This window comes from Acipenser ruthenus, chromosome 5, assembly GCF_902713425.1.
Source record: "Acipenser ruthenus chromosome 5, fAciRut3.2 maternal haplotype, whole genome shotgun sequence".
Taxonomy (NCBI): domain Eukaryota; kingdom Metazoa; phylum Chordata; class Actinopteri; order Acipenseriformes; family Acipenseridae; genus Acipenser; species Acipenser ruthenus.
The window spans coordinates 85515344-85531605 of record NC_081193.1 but is presented as its reverse complement, the minus strand read 5'-3'; the positions used below and the strand labels follow the sequence as shown (position 1 = coordinate 85531605).

Sequence of the window (16262 nt, the reverse complement as noted above, 5' to 3'; positions counted from 1 at the left end):
GCTAACATAAATTTAGGATGTCACTTTCGAATTAGGGTTTGACCCTCTCCACATAGAAAAAAGGATTTTGCAATATCATCATTTTCTTAAAACGGGAGATGAAACTGATAGCATGAACAAGGAAGAGATACAAAAAAGCTATTTTTAGATAAGGCATAAGTCTTATTCCCCATAGGCAGAACAATCAACTTGCTGCCAATATCTGTAGAAGGCTGTTGGGTAGATGCTCCACTGATAAACCTGGGCTGTGAATCCAGATCAGAATAAAGGGAATAGAATTCTGTGCCAAAAATTACACAATTGGTTTTGGTGAAATCATATCAAGTAATGTGCTAAACACACAACTTGCATGAATGTATCTCACTTCTTGCATCGTCCCAGCTCAAAGCCAAGTTTCAAGAAACAATTGGGTCAACCTTGGCTAGCACCAAGCAAATAGGCACAACTGTCAAAGCGGTGGGGGTCAAGGTTGCCTCAATTGTTTCTACTAACTTGGCTTGTGTTTTTCAGGCACAATAAAAGCGGATCTAACTTGTATCAAAACCACTTATAAGTAAGAGCAAATTCGACTAAGTGCAGTTAAAGTCCTGTAATAACACTTAGTAAGTATGATAAATGGATGAGAATGGTTACCAGTTCACACAGCAACTTTCATATTACATATCCCAAACTTGAAGCTTACTTGGAGGCATTTTGAACTAAATTACAAGAACTGTAAACTGTTTTTTGGTAGTTCAGCACTTTCTATTTTATTTCTCCTATTAGCATTTTATCACTTGTGCTTTCTTATTGAATGAAAGATCATGCAGCACTATGTGTTGCAAGGAACATGCTTTTTTTAATGCCTACAATACATTATCATTTTACAAATTTCACCGAGTGGCAGGTTGGATGACTTTTTAACCAGTAAATAAAAGACAGGAAACATTGATCCTTCCATATTAAATATTGATTCTACCTTTACGACTGCATCTTTTTGTAAAATATGTGCCATATTAAAGGTGCTGCTGTAAAGTGTGTAACTATGAGGCTTGCGCTACAGTAGGTGATTATCGAAAACTCTATAAAATAGATAGATGTGAATTCCCTACAGCAATTCATTGCAGTCTCAAAATAATGAAAGGCCATTTAATTACAGGATATTAGAGGTGTCAGCAAAAAATGTAACAAAACTGCATGAAGTTCTCATGTTCTCAACTTCTTATATCAATAGCATGACAATCTAATGTTGTAATATACAGTACAAGTTCAACAATACATACGTTATGTACATTTACATTAAAGCTGCTGTATCCCCTAATGTAAAGTGTAGTCCTGCTGTGAAAGGCAGCTGAGACAGGTAAAACATACCAGAATGCATTGCGATGTGAGTTGAAAAGCCTGAACTGTCCCAAACTGTCCTAGTGTACATGGAGTCATAAGGTAACCTGAATGCATGCCTGCCACATGCTTCCTCTGGGTCCTAAAGAATGACAAAACAGAAGGTAACCAGGATTTTAGAACCAGAAATGTTAGTGAGGAAAATTACTTTTGCAAAAATATATTTTAAGATATCTGTCCCGTGAGCTGTCAGGGAGAAGGACCCCAAAAGACACACTTACTGCCCCCATGAATCCTGCTTACTCTATCCTTTGTGTCAGATATAGTTCAGAAGCTATTCTAAATAAAGTAAAAAGAGTGTTGCCATTTATTATAATGGTATTGTGATGACACTGGCAATAGAAAAAGGGCACAGACTGGCTGCTCTGCCCACTGCAAGCATGTCTTAACAACTGTGCAAAAGAGTCAGGCTTGCCTGCATGTGTGGTTTTAGTGCTTTTAACTACATCACACAACACTGCATGCTACACTAACACGTTTATTTTTAATGTAATGCTGTGGCACATCTAAGGATATAATGGGCCCATGATGAGTGGATTGCAATTAAATGCAAGTCCCCAAAACCTTCCTGCATTTGCAATGCATCTGGGTTAACTGCAGAACAGCGATCTAAATATAAAATCCAAAAATAAAGTGGACGGATGCCCTTTCTATTGAATCTTTCTTCTTGTACTGCTTGAGATGTACCGTTCTATTATGCTGTTAACAGGTCCACAGCTTGTGTGTAGTGTTCATGTTATAAAAAGTCTTGTAACTCAGTAGCCTCAGTAGCCATATATATATATATATATATATATATATATATAGTGCCTATAGAAAGTCTACACCCCCTTGAACTTTTTTCACATTGTGTTGTGTCAGTGCCTCAGAGTTTCATGCATTTAAATTAGGATTTGTTTCCACTTATCTCCCTGGTTCAAATCCCACCTCAGCCACTGGCTCATTGTGTGACCCTGAGCAAGTCACTTAACCTCCTTGTGCTCCGTCTTTCGTGTGTGACGTAGTTGTAAGTGACTCTGCAGCTGATGCATAGTTCACACACCCTAGTCTCTGTAAGTCACCTTGGATAAAGGCGTCTGCTAAATAAACAAATAATAATAATAATTCTTCTTTACAAAACTGTTCAAGCTCTGTCAAGTTCCTTGGGGAGCGTTGATGGACAGCAATCTTCAAGTCATGCCACAAATTTTCAATTGGATTTAGGTACTTTATGCAGAGCGAAAAGGATGGGACAGCCAGATTATGTTTTTTTTTTTTTTTCTCCCTGAATAGTGAAAACAAGCAGTAGAATGAACACAGATTAGAAAGATGTGCATTTACGTGAATGCTAGATATAAATTATTTTAAATAATGCTGGCTAAATAAGTTTGTGCCTTCATAATGTGTAACAGTTATTTAGTTAGTATTTGTTTCATATGAGAAAGCTGTTTGGTGGCTTTGAAGGCGATGCTTGGTATTGCATCAAAGGGAGCTGTAATATATATTAATTTATAAACACACCCGTAATAAAAGAAAACAGATAAAGGAGAAAAATAAAGACTACATACACATCTTATAATGATATTTTAGGCCTCATTTACGAGAGGGAACTAAACATTATGGTGCACCATTATTGTGATTAGTGTGGATGTTAATGATTTCCATATTTACTATTGCAATTGTATTCATTATCGCATTCGATACTTGAAATATTATGGCGTGCACTAAATGTAGGGCTTCACAATGTGGTAATCAGAACTAATATGTGATTTTTATGATAATGCATGCTGCTGTATTTAAATGAGCATCCAGCATTAATGTGTGCATTAAAGTGATCATTTATTTGTGCAAATGGAAAACTAACTGCTGATAGGCAGGCTATTTAAACATTTTTTTTCTGGCTTGTAAACTAGTGATGTGCAGTTCGATTCTATTGACTCGATTTGTTTGATTCATTCAGTTTAGTGAATCAATTTGACAGATTTGTTTGTCTGATTCACTGATTCACTAATGCGAAATAAATACATCTTGCTGAATTACTTGGTTATGAAAATGTGTTTGAACGAAAAACATCCAGAAATGATAACTGATTGTCTAGGTGAGGGGTGTCCAACTCATCTGGCAGCAAGGGCCATTTAAGTTAAGACTTTTCACTTGTTGGAAAAAAAAAAGTTATACATCGTAATGTGCCTGAAAATGTCTATAGGAATTGTATGTAGACCAATAGACTCAAATATACTACTTTACACAAAACACATTACCCCCACTGCATGATTCCAAGTCATCAATAAGTATGGCAAGTTTTTAATAAATTAAATCAACAGATTACTTAATGTATTTTATAGTACAAAAATAGTCAGATATAACTAGAAGCAGCTTTCCTAGAACACTGACAACAAATAGAAGAGTATACTTTCAATGGGAATCTGAAACAGTAAAAAAAAAAAAAGTATGTCACAGCATATAATGCTAAGTCTCAATATTTAATGTATATTGCAAAATAAAACTTTTTTACTTGCAAGCTGTGAAAATGCGATTTAGTAAATAGTACCTCTATGACATGTACCTTTTATGATTCTGCCGGGACACCTGGCACTTCTTTTCTGGCACACTTGATAACAATGCTCTTTACATGTTCTAATTCTGCAGCTTTTCCACATAGCACATGTAGATGCAGAATGCATTATAAGAAAACTGGTACTTCTGCATTTCTTTCTTTAATTTTTTCTAGCACTCTGCTAGCCAGTCCACTCTTTTGCCCAGTCATATATTGTGCACCATCTATTGTAATCCCAGTTAGTTTCTTCCAAGGTAATTCTGCACTTTCCATGGTTTCTTCAAGTTATAAAAGACCATTCATGTGGTTGTGTTGTTCATGCTTAAACTTAAAAGCTCTTCAATACCATTAAAGTTAATATTACCTGCCATTTCGGTAATACGCACAGCAACCATGTTACGAGACTGATGTAGGAAACATTTTCTCTTTTTTCAGGGCAGCACATGCAATCTCTTTGCTATCAATAAAACTGGCATCCACAGCACTTTCCTTTTTTCTTCTCGTTGAGACTCCATATCTTCTTTAATTTCCAGTAAACTCAGAATGCGTGTCATAGTGACGTTGTAGATAATCTTTCATAAATCTTTCATAACTGTAACATTGTACTGCAAATCAGACACAGTGCCTTGCTGTCAAAATTATTCACAGAAAAAATAATCATCTGGCTAACGATTTTGGATGTTCCGCCTCCACCTTTCGCTTCCGTTACATCTCCAACTACCTTTTGGCTACTGATTTTAAATTTTACACAAAGTAAAATAAATAGTTTAAACAAGCCTTTGCTTTGCTATCCTAATCAAAATGATGTGTGCTGTGCTGTTACACGTGTGAGTGAGGAAACGGATCTTGTGCGCTGTTTTATTGGCCATTTTACTACCTCTCTGAGCTGTGATTGGCTTAATGGGAATGTCACTCATACATTGCAGACTGCACATATTGAATACCCGTGTTATATTAAAGAAGCAGGTTGTTTTAAAGAAGAATTCCAAAACGATACAGTCGTCAGTACATCAATGCAATTTTATAAACTAATGGGACAAATATTGCCCTGCGGGCTGTATGTTTTACACCCCTGCTTTGGAGTATTAACTATTTATTTTAAACTATGTCATTCAGCTTTAACTGCAACCTATTTAATAAACTGCAATTTACAAAATATTTCCACAGGACAGGTTTACAGAACATGAAAGTGGGTTTCTACCCTGGTTACTGGCTTCCCCAATGTGATGGGTGCTATTGATTGTACTCACATAGCACTGGCACCCTGATCCATGGAGCCTGCTCTGCAGGGTGGCAATGCCGACAAGGAAGAGAATTGAGGCTACGTCTCATCAATCGATATTTATCGAGTAAACTGAACAAAAAGAAAAATATGCCATTGCACAACATGACTTTTATTGTATATGCATTAAAGGATAAAGGAAAAAGGCTGTTTTCCTTTTTATATATATATCATACAAGTAAGGGCAGCAGTGTGGAGTAGTGGTTAGGGCTCTGGACTCTTGACCGGAGGGTCGTGGGTTCAATCCCTGGTGGGGACACTGCTGCTGTACCCTTGAGCAAGGTACTTTACCTAGATTGCTCCAGTAAAAACCCAACTGTATAAATGGGTAATTGTATGTAAAAATAATGTGATATCGTGTAACAATTGTAAGTCGCCCTGGATAAGGGCGTCTGCTAAGAAATAAATAATAATAATAATAATAAGTAATACATGTTAAAATGAAAAGGTAAGCACTGCGGGTTCACTTTACGTTGCCTCTGCCTGTCCCCTGCTGAGTGCTGTGTCTGTAAGCCAATGTAAGACACCTTCACCTTTCACAATAAGCTACTGAACAAAAGATACGCCTGGACTGCTGGGGCTTTTTAAATGAAGGTGGTCACGTGTAGTCTGGGACATTATCGCACTAAATTTAGTGAGCACGCTATAGCATGTAAATGAGCCTGTGCAGGGCAGAAGAGAGCCCTGCATGTAAATAGGGGCAGAGCTTGTAATAAATGCAGTGTTATGATTTAAAATGTTTTGTTTATGGTTATTTAAACGGGTGATGTGTGGTATGATTTAAATGTGATATTGTGGGTGTTCAAAGAGGAACGTGTGAGAGAGACGGGAGAAACACTAAAACTAAAGTAAAAGTAAGATGAAAAGAGAAAGAAAGCAATTGCTACTCGTGCTGGGCAGACCAGCATGTTGCTTGTTTGAGTGTCTGTATTATTTATGTTTGAAATCTGTTTTTGTTTACTCTTTTATTTTGCTCTGTGTGGGTTGTTTTTCTTGCATTATTTTATTTTAAAATGAAAAAAAAATGTGCACCGGTGCTTTTCACTCACAAGTACCTGTCTGTGTCTCTGTCAGCTTTCTGGTCTGGGGACGCCACGACTCAGCTATCCTGTCACAGAGCCAAATAGTGTGCACAAAAATTAATGGGGCAGTAAATTTAGATTTATCGCGCACGTTAGGCTCACTACTTCACATGCACGCTCTAAATTTAGTGCCTTTTAGTAAATGAGGCCCATAAAGTGGTTAAAGCTGTTTGCTGTGTTGCTTAGTAATACATATTGTAATTGAACAATGTGTGATTGTGTAGAAATGCGTTTATGCAAGAACTGCTTAACCGGATCTGGGTAGTGTTTGCGTACCACCTGGAGTTTGGGAACCACTGTGTAGACGATGGATCAATACTTCTGCTATCAGGTCCATGGCTTGTGTGTAGTGTTAATGTTATAAAAAGTCTTGTAACTCAATAGTTGTCACCCAAAGCCAAAAAGTTTCCTTTGTTCTCTATTCTATGATGATGTTAAAAAGAAAAAAGTGCCAAACTTTTTTTTTTGTAATAAGAAACATTTTATTAACAAAACAGTAAATTCCACTTGCGTAGCATTTCGACCAATGGATAAAATGGCCTTGCAACAAAAAAGGCCTTACATGATGTATCACACAAAGCACTGGAAGAAGCACATTATCTGACCTATCTATTCTTTGTTGGGAATGTCTCATCTCACAGGTCTATATAGGGGAAGGAAAAAGTCCAATCAACTTGTCACGTGGGGAAAGTCATGGACTAGAATGTCGAAAGGCAGAAAGGAGGAATTCTGTCAATATGGTGAACTGTTCTGCTGGCAGGACCCACACTTCTAGAAACCAATGAAGTGTTCTGTAAAGTGTATGCAACAGCTTCAAATATGTAATAGCTTTTTCTTTCTTTCTTTTAATCAAACAGTATTAAGATTTCAGCTGGCAAAATTAAATCAATACAAAGCAGCTTCCCTAATCTGCTTGCAAATTAAGCAATTTAATGGGTATGTTGAGGTAAATTGAATTGAAAAGAAATACAATTGTATGCGCAGATTCAAGCCAGAGAGAAAATGCATTTAAACATTATTAAGGAGCTGAAAGAGCAGGACTTTCTGCATATTTTCTTTTGTCTTGTTTTTATTGCCGTTGTTAGACTTGGGTAGGTGTTGGATATTGTACACATTGTCTGTTGTTTTTTTCAGTTGTTATATAAATGTTTATGCTTATTGCAATGCAATTGACAGATACTTTGTGGTTGTTGCTGCGATTAATTATGAAACATCTATTTTCTCCTATCAAAAGCCATGTGCAGGAACTTAACCTTAATTACACTGAGTGAGCGTGAATCATTCTTGAAGTTGATGAGAGTTGATCAGTTGTGACAGGATTGTGTATAGGTTTGAGAAAAAAGAAAACTATCTAGAAAGTTATTGATTTCCTCTGTGAAATCAGAAGCTGATGGAATAGTGCCAATCACATATAAAACAGAAGCGTTTTAGTTCTGGGTTGTTAACTAATAATGCAAACTTTGATTTTCACTTAATTTGATATGCATGTCCTATTTTATTGAGTGTGTTGGCAGCAAACAGGTTTCCTTCACACCAAGTCAGCACCTGTTCTGAAGCAATGTTCTTTTGGCTTTAATATCTGTTTTTCAGCAGAGGAACGTCACATTGACCTTGATTGTAGAAGGAGCCAGGTAAAAGTGGCAAACGTCAATTTAACTTCTTGAGGAACTAAGCCTCCCGTGCCAACATAGCTGTAGAAGAAAGAGCCCTCCACTGTAAATGAATCATCTCAGTTAGGTATCCTGCATAAACAGTATGTGAAAGCAGGCCACATTTCCATTCATGATGATTGCCAATACTTGCCTTGTGGTACTGTGGAATTATTTATATCACTGAGATGTCCCTTTTGAATTACAATAGGGGTAGCAGTGTGCTGCGGCATTCTTAAAACCAGGGGACATATCCTTAAAATGACTGTTGTGCAGACACTGAATAAGAAACCCTGTGGGACTGGTTTCATTCTTGGGCACATTCTCAATATATTCCACAAAGACAACAGCAGCAGTGTCTGCCAAGATTCACCCACTGAGGCGATCAAATCCCACAAGATCTGTGGGGTTTGTTTCTCCTGCTGTTTTAAATTCCTCCTTCCTGTCTGTAAAGTGTGTACATTCCTCCCTGGAGGCTTTTACAAATTCAGCATGTTTCCCTTGAAGTGCCTTCTCCCAGCCTAATGTATGCTCTTTGAATTTGCTTAGAAGGTACATTACAACAGGATACATTGCTGAGAAATCATTCGAAAATTGCATGGAAAAATAAGATGTATTACTAACTCGAAATGTCAGATATTCTAAGAGACTTCACATTTCATTCCAAGTAGTAAAACCTGTATGTATAAATGAAAATGATTTCATGTTGATGATGAGGCATCTTTTTTCTTTACAAAGACTAGAGCTCTTTCCCCACCACAGAAACACAGCTGAATTATTTTGATTAAACTGTTAATAAAAAAAATAAAAAAACTGACACACACCTGAATTACTGATACACTGCAAAATGTCTCAAATAATTTCCCAAATAAACGAAAAGCCGTATTTTAGTTAAAAGGAGTAATACATTGGAATCTGTTATATAACACATTCTTCTAAAAAATCCATCATAGATTTAAACTACATTTCTTTCCTATAATAATAATAATAATAATAATAATAATAATAATAATAATAATAATAATAATAATAATAATAATAATCAATTTACTTTTAGAGCAGCAACGGTAACCAAACATATGATTTAAAAAAATATATAGTCAATATAGACTGGAGGGAAACTGGGAAACTATAGCCCCCAAGGGAAGAACTATAGTTACCGACAGGGGACTATAATGCCCAAAGCCGCAGGCTCCGAGGGGCCTTTAGTTTCCCACTATGAGGTCTGCAGTCCATATTTGTTTTCTGAACCAGTCAAGTAAATTACAATAATTAACAAAGCTTTAGTTTTAAAAAGTACATTACCGTTTTTTTGGTTTAGAACTGTCTGTCTGACTTTCTCATTGCGTTGTATTTATTTACATCATCGAGTTGGATTTGTTTGGATTTTAGGAAGTCAGAAAATACTGAAAGCAAAGTTATTATGATGATTTGAGTGTTTGCAGCATCTTTGTTTTGTAGTATATTTTGTAATTCATTTTCTGTTGTGTCACAAAATCGATTTCCAGATGTGGGTTTGTCCAGATGCATTCTGCTGTGTTGTGTGTGGAGAGGAGGACGCTCAGCGTGATGACGTAATTTAAGGGAGGGAGAAAAAAAACATTAACCCAAAAAAGCGTCATGGGGCAATATTTATATCTATTTTGGGTCATGCGATGAGGTTTTAACCAATCAAATGCCAAAATTTCTAAGGACTGATTGCAGGTTCCAATAAACCAATGCACAGCAAGACACAAAAGGGGTTTGTCACCATTTTCTGTGCATTGAATAAATATTTTGCGGGGCAAACACATTTAGACATGTATTTTTTTTAATATTTATTTTTTTCCCTCATTTATATATATCTTCAGTCAACAAATAAAATGATAAATGGGATTGCTATACAGGTTTTGGAAAAAGCTAACTTCTATGTACCATACATTCATACATATCCCTCATACAGATACAGAGGACACTCATTACAATGCAAACTGTTCAAGGGAAATATAATGACACGGTTAAGAATGACTGTTAAAAAAAAAAAAGAAAGTCCTACAGATGACGTCATAAAATCTATATCTAGCAACACTTAATAACATTTATTTATTTATTTTTTATTATTTTATTTTTTACTAAAAATGGCTGAAGAGCAGATATAATTTGCATCATCTATACAACAGGCTATAAAACATCACTCATCACAGTCCAGAAAGCACATATAGATGTGTTTGTATATAAACATATGTAATAAGATACTTTGCGTGCATGGAATTTCCCAAATTATCAAGACATCCTCGTAATTCTCTGAAAACATCTGCCTTAGATTTCACATTGGGTTGAAATAATGGCCTCCAATTTCCATCCCAACAACACAAAAGGTTTTTTTTCGAATTAGTCTATTATGATAACCAATGCTTCTTTTCCTCTTCTTTGCACCTTCGTTGGGTCTGTTAGATGAGCCATCACAAATTCCTTTCTGGCCACTCACGGCTCTAAGAAAGTTCACATACGTTGGCAGATTCCACAATCATAGGTAGCATCTTTTTTGTTTGCGATATCCTTCAAAGCAGTATTATTTTAATTCCGTTATGAATTTTTGGCGGCACTTTATATATTTTTTTATTTAAAAAATATAAACAAGCAACACAAACACAGGCAACGTAAATGAAAACACTGACTGTTTAAGACTTTTTTCATTTTTGTTTGTTTTCTCCTTTTTAATCGGCTCTTGTTTCTTTGAAACAAAAGCATGAAATGTCAATGTTTTTAATTTAATTTATTTTTAATTCATTTTTTCAGTATGTCCTTTCTGGCCTCATTTCCTGTTTGTTTTTTTTGTTTTTTTTGTCCTATGTGCTTGATTAAAAAGTAAATTAAGTTTATTATACCATGTCTCAGATAAAATGAAGACTACATTATTTTATAAGTGTTATAAGTTGGATCAGACGTAATATTCTTTATCCTTGTTTTTCTTGTTCTTGCTTGAACTTTTGGCACTGTTGGCCTGCTTCTCCTTCACCACGGTCCCGTTGGACTGTGCTGAGTTGCTGATGTAGTTCCGACTCTCATCCACGTGGTAGGAGCCCTCATCTCTGTTCCTGTACTTGTACATGGCGTAGAGGAGGATGAGGATGCACAGAGCGGCTGCTGCCACGATGCCCACCACCATTCCTGTGGTGCTGCTCGACTCTCTGATCACCTCCGAGGGCCCTGGGAAGCCTTTGGAGCCGGGTCCTGTGGGATTTGCTGTGGGTAGATCATGCAACAAAGAAGATGGTTATTGCAAAGTTGGGCAATGTTTTTTAAACTAATTCCATCAAAATTAATATAATTCTCAAATCTAGTTAGTTAGAAGTTAAAATGCATCCCATTTTCTTCTACCAGATTTCATTAACTTCAAAGACTATTTCCACGCTGGGGTAGTTCCCAGCTTGACCTTCAATACAATACCTTCTATATAAATATAAATATATATATATATATATATATATATATATATATATATATATATATTTATATATATATAGAGAGAGAGAGAGAGAGAGAGAGAGAGAGAGAGAGAGACTATATATATATATATATATATATAGAGAGAGAGAGAGAGAGAGAGAGAGAGAGAGAGAGAGAGAGAATGCAAAGGGTTTTATTTACATATAAACCTTGTGATCGAAACATTTTAAAACCCCCATACTCCATTGCTGCTCAAGTCTGAACTGCCTGTTAAGAGATAAACTAAAGACAAACATTGCTGTTGACAACTACACATTTCTTACAAATATAAATTAGGAGTTTCAGATCATACTTTTGGAAGCCCCACAACTTCTAAACACTATTGATCATAACATTTTATGTGAGAAACTAGAAGCAATGGGTGTAAGGTCGATTATGTGGTTCAAATCATATCTTAGCAACAGGAAACAGTCAATGTCAATGGCGTTGAATCAAAGTTTATGAGTATTTATTGTGGAGTACCACAGGGAAGTATTTTAGGCCCTTTGTTGTTCTTATGTTACATTAATGACATGCCAATAAGTGTTAAATGCAAGCTTCTACTTTGTGCTGATGATAGTGCTATATTAGTATCAGGTAAAGATCCACAAGAAATTGGCAAAATATTAAGCTCTGAATTAGAATCATGTAGTCAATGGCTTATAGGCAATAAACTATCCTTGCATTTGGGAAAGGCAGAAGCTACTCTATTTAGCTCTATGAGAAAAATAGAACACACTGCAAACTTTGTCGTGTCATGCAATAATGTATATATAGAAAGAAAAAGCTCTGTTAAATATCTTGGAGTTATCCTGGATGAAACAATGTCAGGCGATTCTATGGCACATGAAATTATAAAGAATAGTAACTCTCATCTAAAATTGTTGTATAGGCAAGCTGTTTTTTCTTTTTTTAATTTGGAAAAATTAAAAACAAAAAAATGGTCTGTCAAGCTTTAATTCAATGTCATTTTGAATAATCTTGCTCATCTTGGTATTCAGCCCTTATACAAAAACTGGAGAAGTGGCACAAAATAAAGTAATTTGCTTTATAAAAGGCAGGGACTCAAGGTCACATATTGGACAGAAATAATTAATTAGTTTTGGACTTCTCAATCTCAATGACAGAGTCAATCAGTTAAAAACTAAAATCATGTTTTCAAAATTCATAATAATTTATCAAGTCATTATTTACATGACAATTTCAAGAGAGTAGTAGAGCAGCATAGTTGTTCTACTAGGAATAGTACTTATAACTTTTTTGTGCCAATGGTAAATAGCTCAGGTATGGATGCTTTTTATTTAACTGGCATACAGATATGGAATTTACTTCTAAACCATATTAAGAGTTTGAACAGCATGAATGTTTTTAAGAAGGAGGTAAAGAAATATTTATCTAATAGGAGACTTCAGATGGAAGAAACCATGTCTTCCTGAATGCCCATGTGACCTATATAATAATATTTTCATTTTATATATGGTTTCTGCCCTTTTCATTTCAACAGGACCACAATGGAAATAAGTTGACTTAGTTGACTTTTGGGGTCATCCTGGGTATTACATCAACATGCTATCTATCTATTTTTATGATTTTTATGGACTTTGAAAGAATTGTCTCACTGCTGATCTGTTTTATTGACATGTTATTCAATATTCTGCTTTCTTTTTATGAACAATGTATGTGGGCTTTTACCAAATAAAAACAAAGCAAACTGGCAAGGTTCTTCAAGTGAAGTGTATTAAGGCGTAGCAATACTGAATTTAATTTTACTGAATCTTACATATGGATTCCGGCATCCTGGCAGAACTGTTTCTAAGACAGTTTAATACTGTCTCTAGTGACAATATTTCTTCAAATGAAGCTGACTGTCATTAGGGACTTTATACAAATCTGTCCGAAGTGCATCCCGTTTGATGTGATCCACAAACTGTATTGATACTGTATGTGTAAGGTGGACATTCACTGTGTTTTAAGAATATTTAGAATAAAATAGGTTGTCTCTGTAACAGACAACAGATAGAGAGAAGGAAAATGTAGCAAATGTGGAACAATTTTACAAATATATGACCTAACTGCCAAGAAAGAAAGAAAGATACAATCTGCATTATACAATAACTGTAAACTGGGTCAATGCTGAATATTCACAATGTGTGCAGAGCTGAAGCAATCAGTAAGTCCGCAGTGCATGCAGAATGCATGGTCAGATACTGACTATTCCCCTGTAACTTCAGGCTAAGTACATGTATTCAATACAGGATCAGTCACTGTGTAAGATTACCTTTATCAAATAATCTCGGATGAAACCGTCCTAGCCAGTAACACAAAGGGCACTCTGCTTTTCTATACTAATTCCCATATGGACATCCCATTCCCTTTCTCCAAATCACATGAAGAAATACAATCTGCAGATCACATCTTTGTATAACAAACTAACAATATCAAAGAGAAATCTTAATTAAAGATTATGACGCCCACACAAGTTGAATCAAATTCCCATTACAATAGTGTTTGACTCACGCAAGCAAGCGCCTCCATCTTACAGACGAGAAGCAGCACAGTCATAACAGACCACATGTACTAAGCCACATTATCACAAAAGCAGACGTGTCTTCTGTGGGTCGACAGCTCAGATACCATTAGCGAGACTACTGAACTTGTTGTTTTGCGGTATGGATTTTACTGCATAGTCAACATAAGAGGTCAGGCCTCCAAGCATTAAATAAAAGGTCTGAATTAAATCAAGCCTCTTACAGTTTATTGACCTACAGGAAGCCAATTTTGTATTGATATGAAAGTCGGCCAGTGGTATGGGGTTGCTTCAACATCAGCCTTTTTTTCTGAACACTCTTGTTTAACTAGACTTTAAATTCCTTTCAAAAAACTAATTAAATTAATGTCACACGTGTACAGTTTCTTTGTTGCTTGGAAATAGGCCAATAATTGGAGTTAAATTAAAATTCTGAACTTTTGATGACATGAATACTGCTCTGGACAGGAATTAGCATTAGCAGAGACAGCATCGGTATTCTTTCAAAGGCTTTTCTATATGTGGCTTCTCTGGAGCAGTAGTTCTCAAACCAAAAAGCGAGCAGTTACTTGTGGCCACACTTCACTATAGCTGGACAGTAAAGGTAAAATAAATCCCAGCATATATTAACTTTGAAGTCACACCCAACACAACCCCCTTTCTTCAACTGTGCAATTCTGCATGACACTACCAAGCAAGTCACTGATAATTTGGGTAATTATAGGCCTATGTCAAATTTGCCTTTGTTGTGTAAAATTTTGGAATGTGTTGTGGCACATCATTTGAATAATCATCTTTCAATAAATAAACTCTATGAACCTCGTCAATCAGGCTTTAGACTGCTACACAGCACTGAAACAGCCCCTGTCAAGGCTGTAAATGATCTTTTAATGGATTCTGACTCAGGTGCTCTTTCTATATTAGTTTTACTGGACCTTAGTGCCGCTTTTGACACAGTAAACCATGCCATTCTACTTGCTTGGTTAGAGAGCCTATTTGGCATTTCTGGCACTGTCCTTAGGTTTAGCTCTTATTTCTCTGAGAGAAAGCATTTTGTCTCTGGGTGGGTTTAGGTCCGTTACTGGGACGGTTTCCTCAGGGGTTCACCAGGGCTCCATATTGGGGCCTGTTTTATTTAGTATATATATATATATATATATATATATATATATATATATATATATATATATATATAATGTTCCCACCTAAAAGCTGCCATAGTTGGTGCCTCCCTTACAGAGGCTGGCAATTCGTTCCACAATTCAGGGGCCCGATAGCCGAATGCTCTACCACCTGTGCTCTTTTTTAAAATGTTTGGAACGGTGAGATACCCAGCATCCTGAGATCGGAGCGGCCCACCTGGAACACATGGGACCAATAAGTCACTCAGGTAAAATGGAGCTAACCCATTTTAGGCTTTATAGGTTAAAAGCAGGACATGGAAAAAATGACAATTCTGTTCCTATGCTCCTAGGTTGTGGAATGCCCTTGCCAAAGGAATTAGGGACTCTGAATCCTTAGGTGTTTTTATATCTTGCCTTAAAACGTATTTGTTTAAACTGTTTTTTTTTTTTTTTTTAGATTTAATGTTTTTTATATTTTTCTTATTGGTTATTTTTATTTTGTGTTAAATTATCTTACTTACACTCAAACACTGGTTTATTCTGTACAAAATGAGTTGCAGAAGAGTGTAATGTTTTGACCCCCTCCATATCAGACATTTGAATACCTAAATTTTAGAAATACTAAAATTATGTAATAATTCAATCACCAATGTTTTGACTAGAAGTCTTTATTCAAGCTAATCAAAATACGTGCAATCGCATTTAGTATGTTTCTTTTAGTATTTTTAAAGTTAGTCCTGTTAAGTGTTTAGTAAGTACGAAGTGCAGCATTGTGTGCTTCAAGTGCAACAATGTGTGGTTTTACTCCTCCAACTGGAGGTGAAGGAGAATGAGAATCTGATACGATCCGAGCGGTCCCAGAAACACAAATACGGGATCTGAAAGCACTGCGACTACCTGCAAGAAAAGCTAACTAAAAGCTGCTCCTTATTGTGCAAACACAGACCTTTCTGTGTCTGCCAAATGAAGCCTATTAACCTTCATTAGAAGACATTAACTTCCCTGTGTCAGGGCTTGTCACTGTCAGTAATGGGAGGTGTTAGAAGAAACCTGAATCTGCATTTTGTTTTACGGCTCGCTCAAACATTTTTATATTACTGACAGGCTTAGGAAGCACCATGATCCTAAAAAAAAAAAGTCTTACCACTCATTAACATCTACTGTAACAGGTGTCCAGACTTTGGCAACCCATTTATCTCACTATTCCACTGTAA

General features: G+C 36.0%; 1 protein-coding gene across 22 annotated transcripts in view; it reads right to left on the bottom strand.

Moving 5' to 3' along the window:
* Positions 1-8919: 8919 nt before the first annotated feature.
* The window catches only part of LOC117402468 (neurexin-1), a 389183-nt gene continuing 381840 nt past the window's right edge, over positions 8920-16262 (bottom strand). For all 22 annotated transcript variants that reach the window (XM_059024684.1, XM_034003638.3, XM_059024689.1 and 19 more), the window contains one exon: positions 8920-11154. In XM_059024684.1, coding sequence (XP_058880667.1) covers positions 10850-11154 — 305 coding nt within the window. In that variant the 3' untranslated portion in view covers positions 8920-10849. The remainder of the gene's footprint in view (positions 11155-16262) is intronic.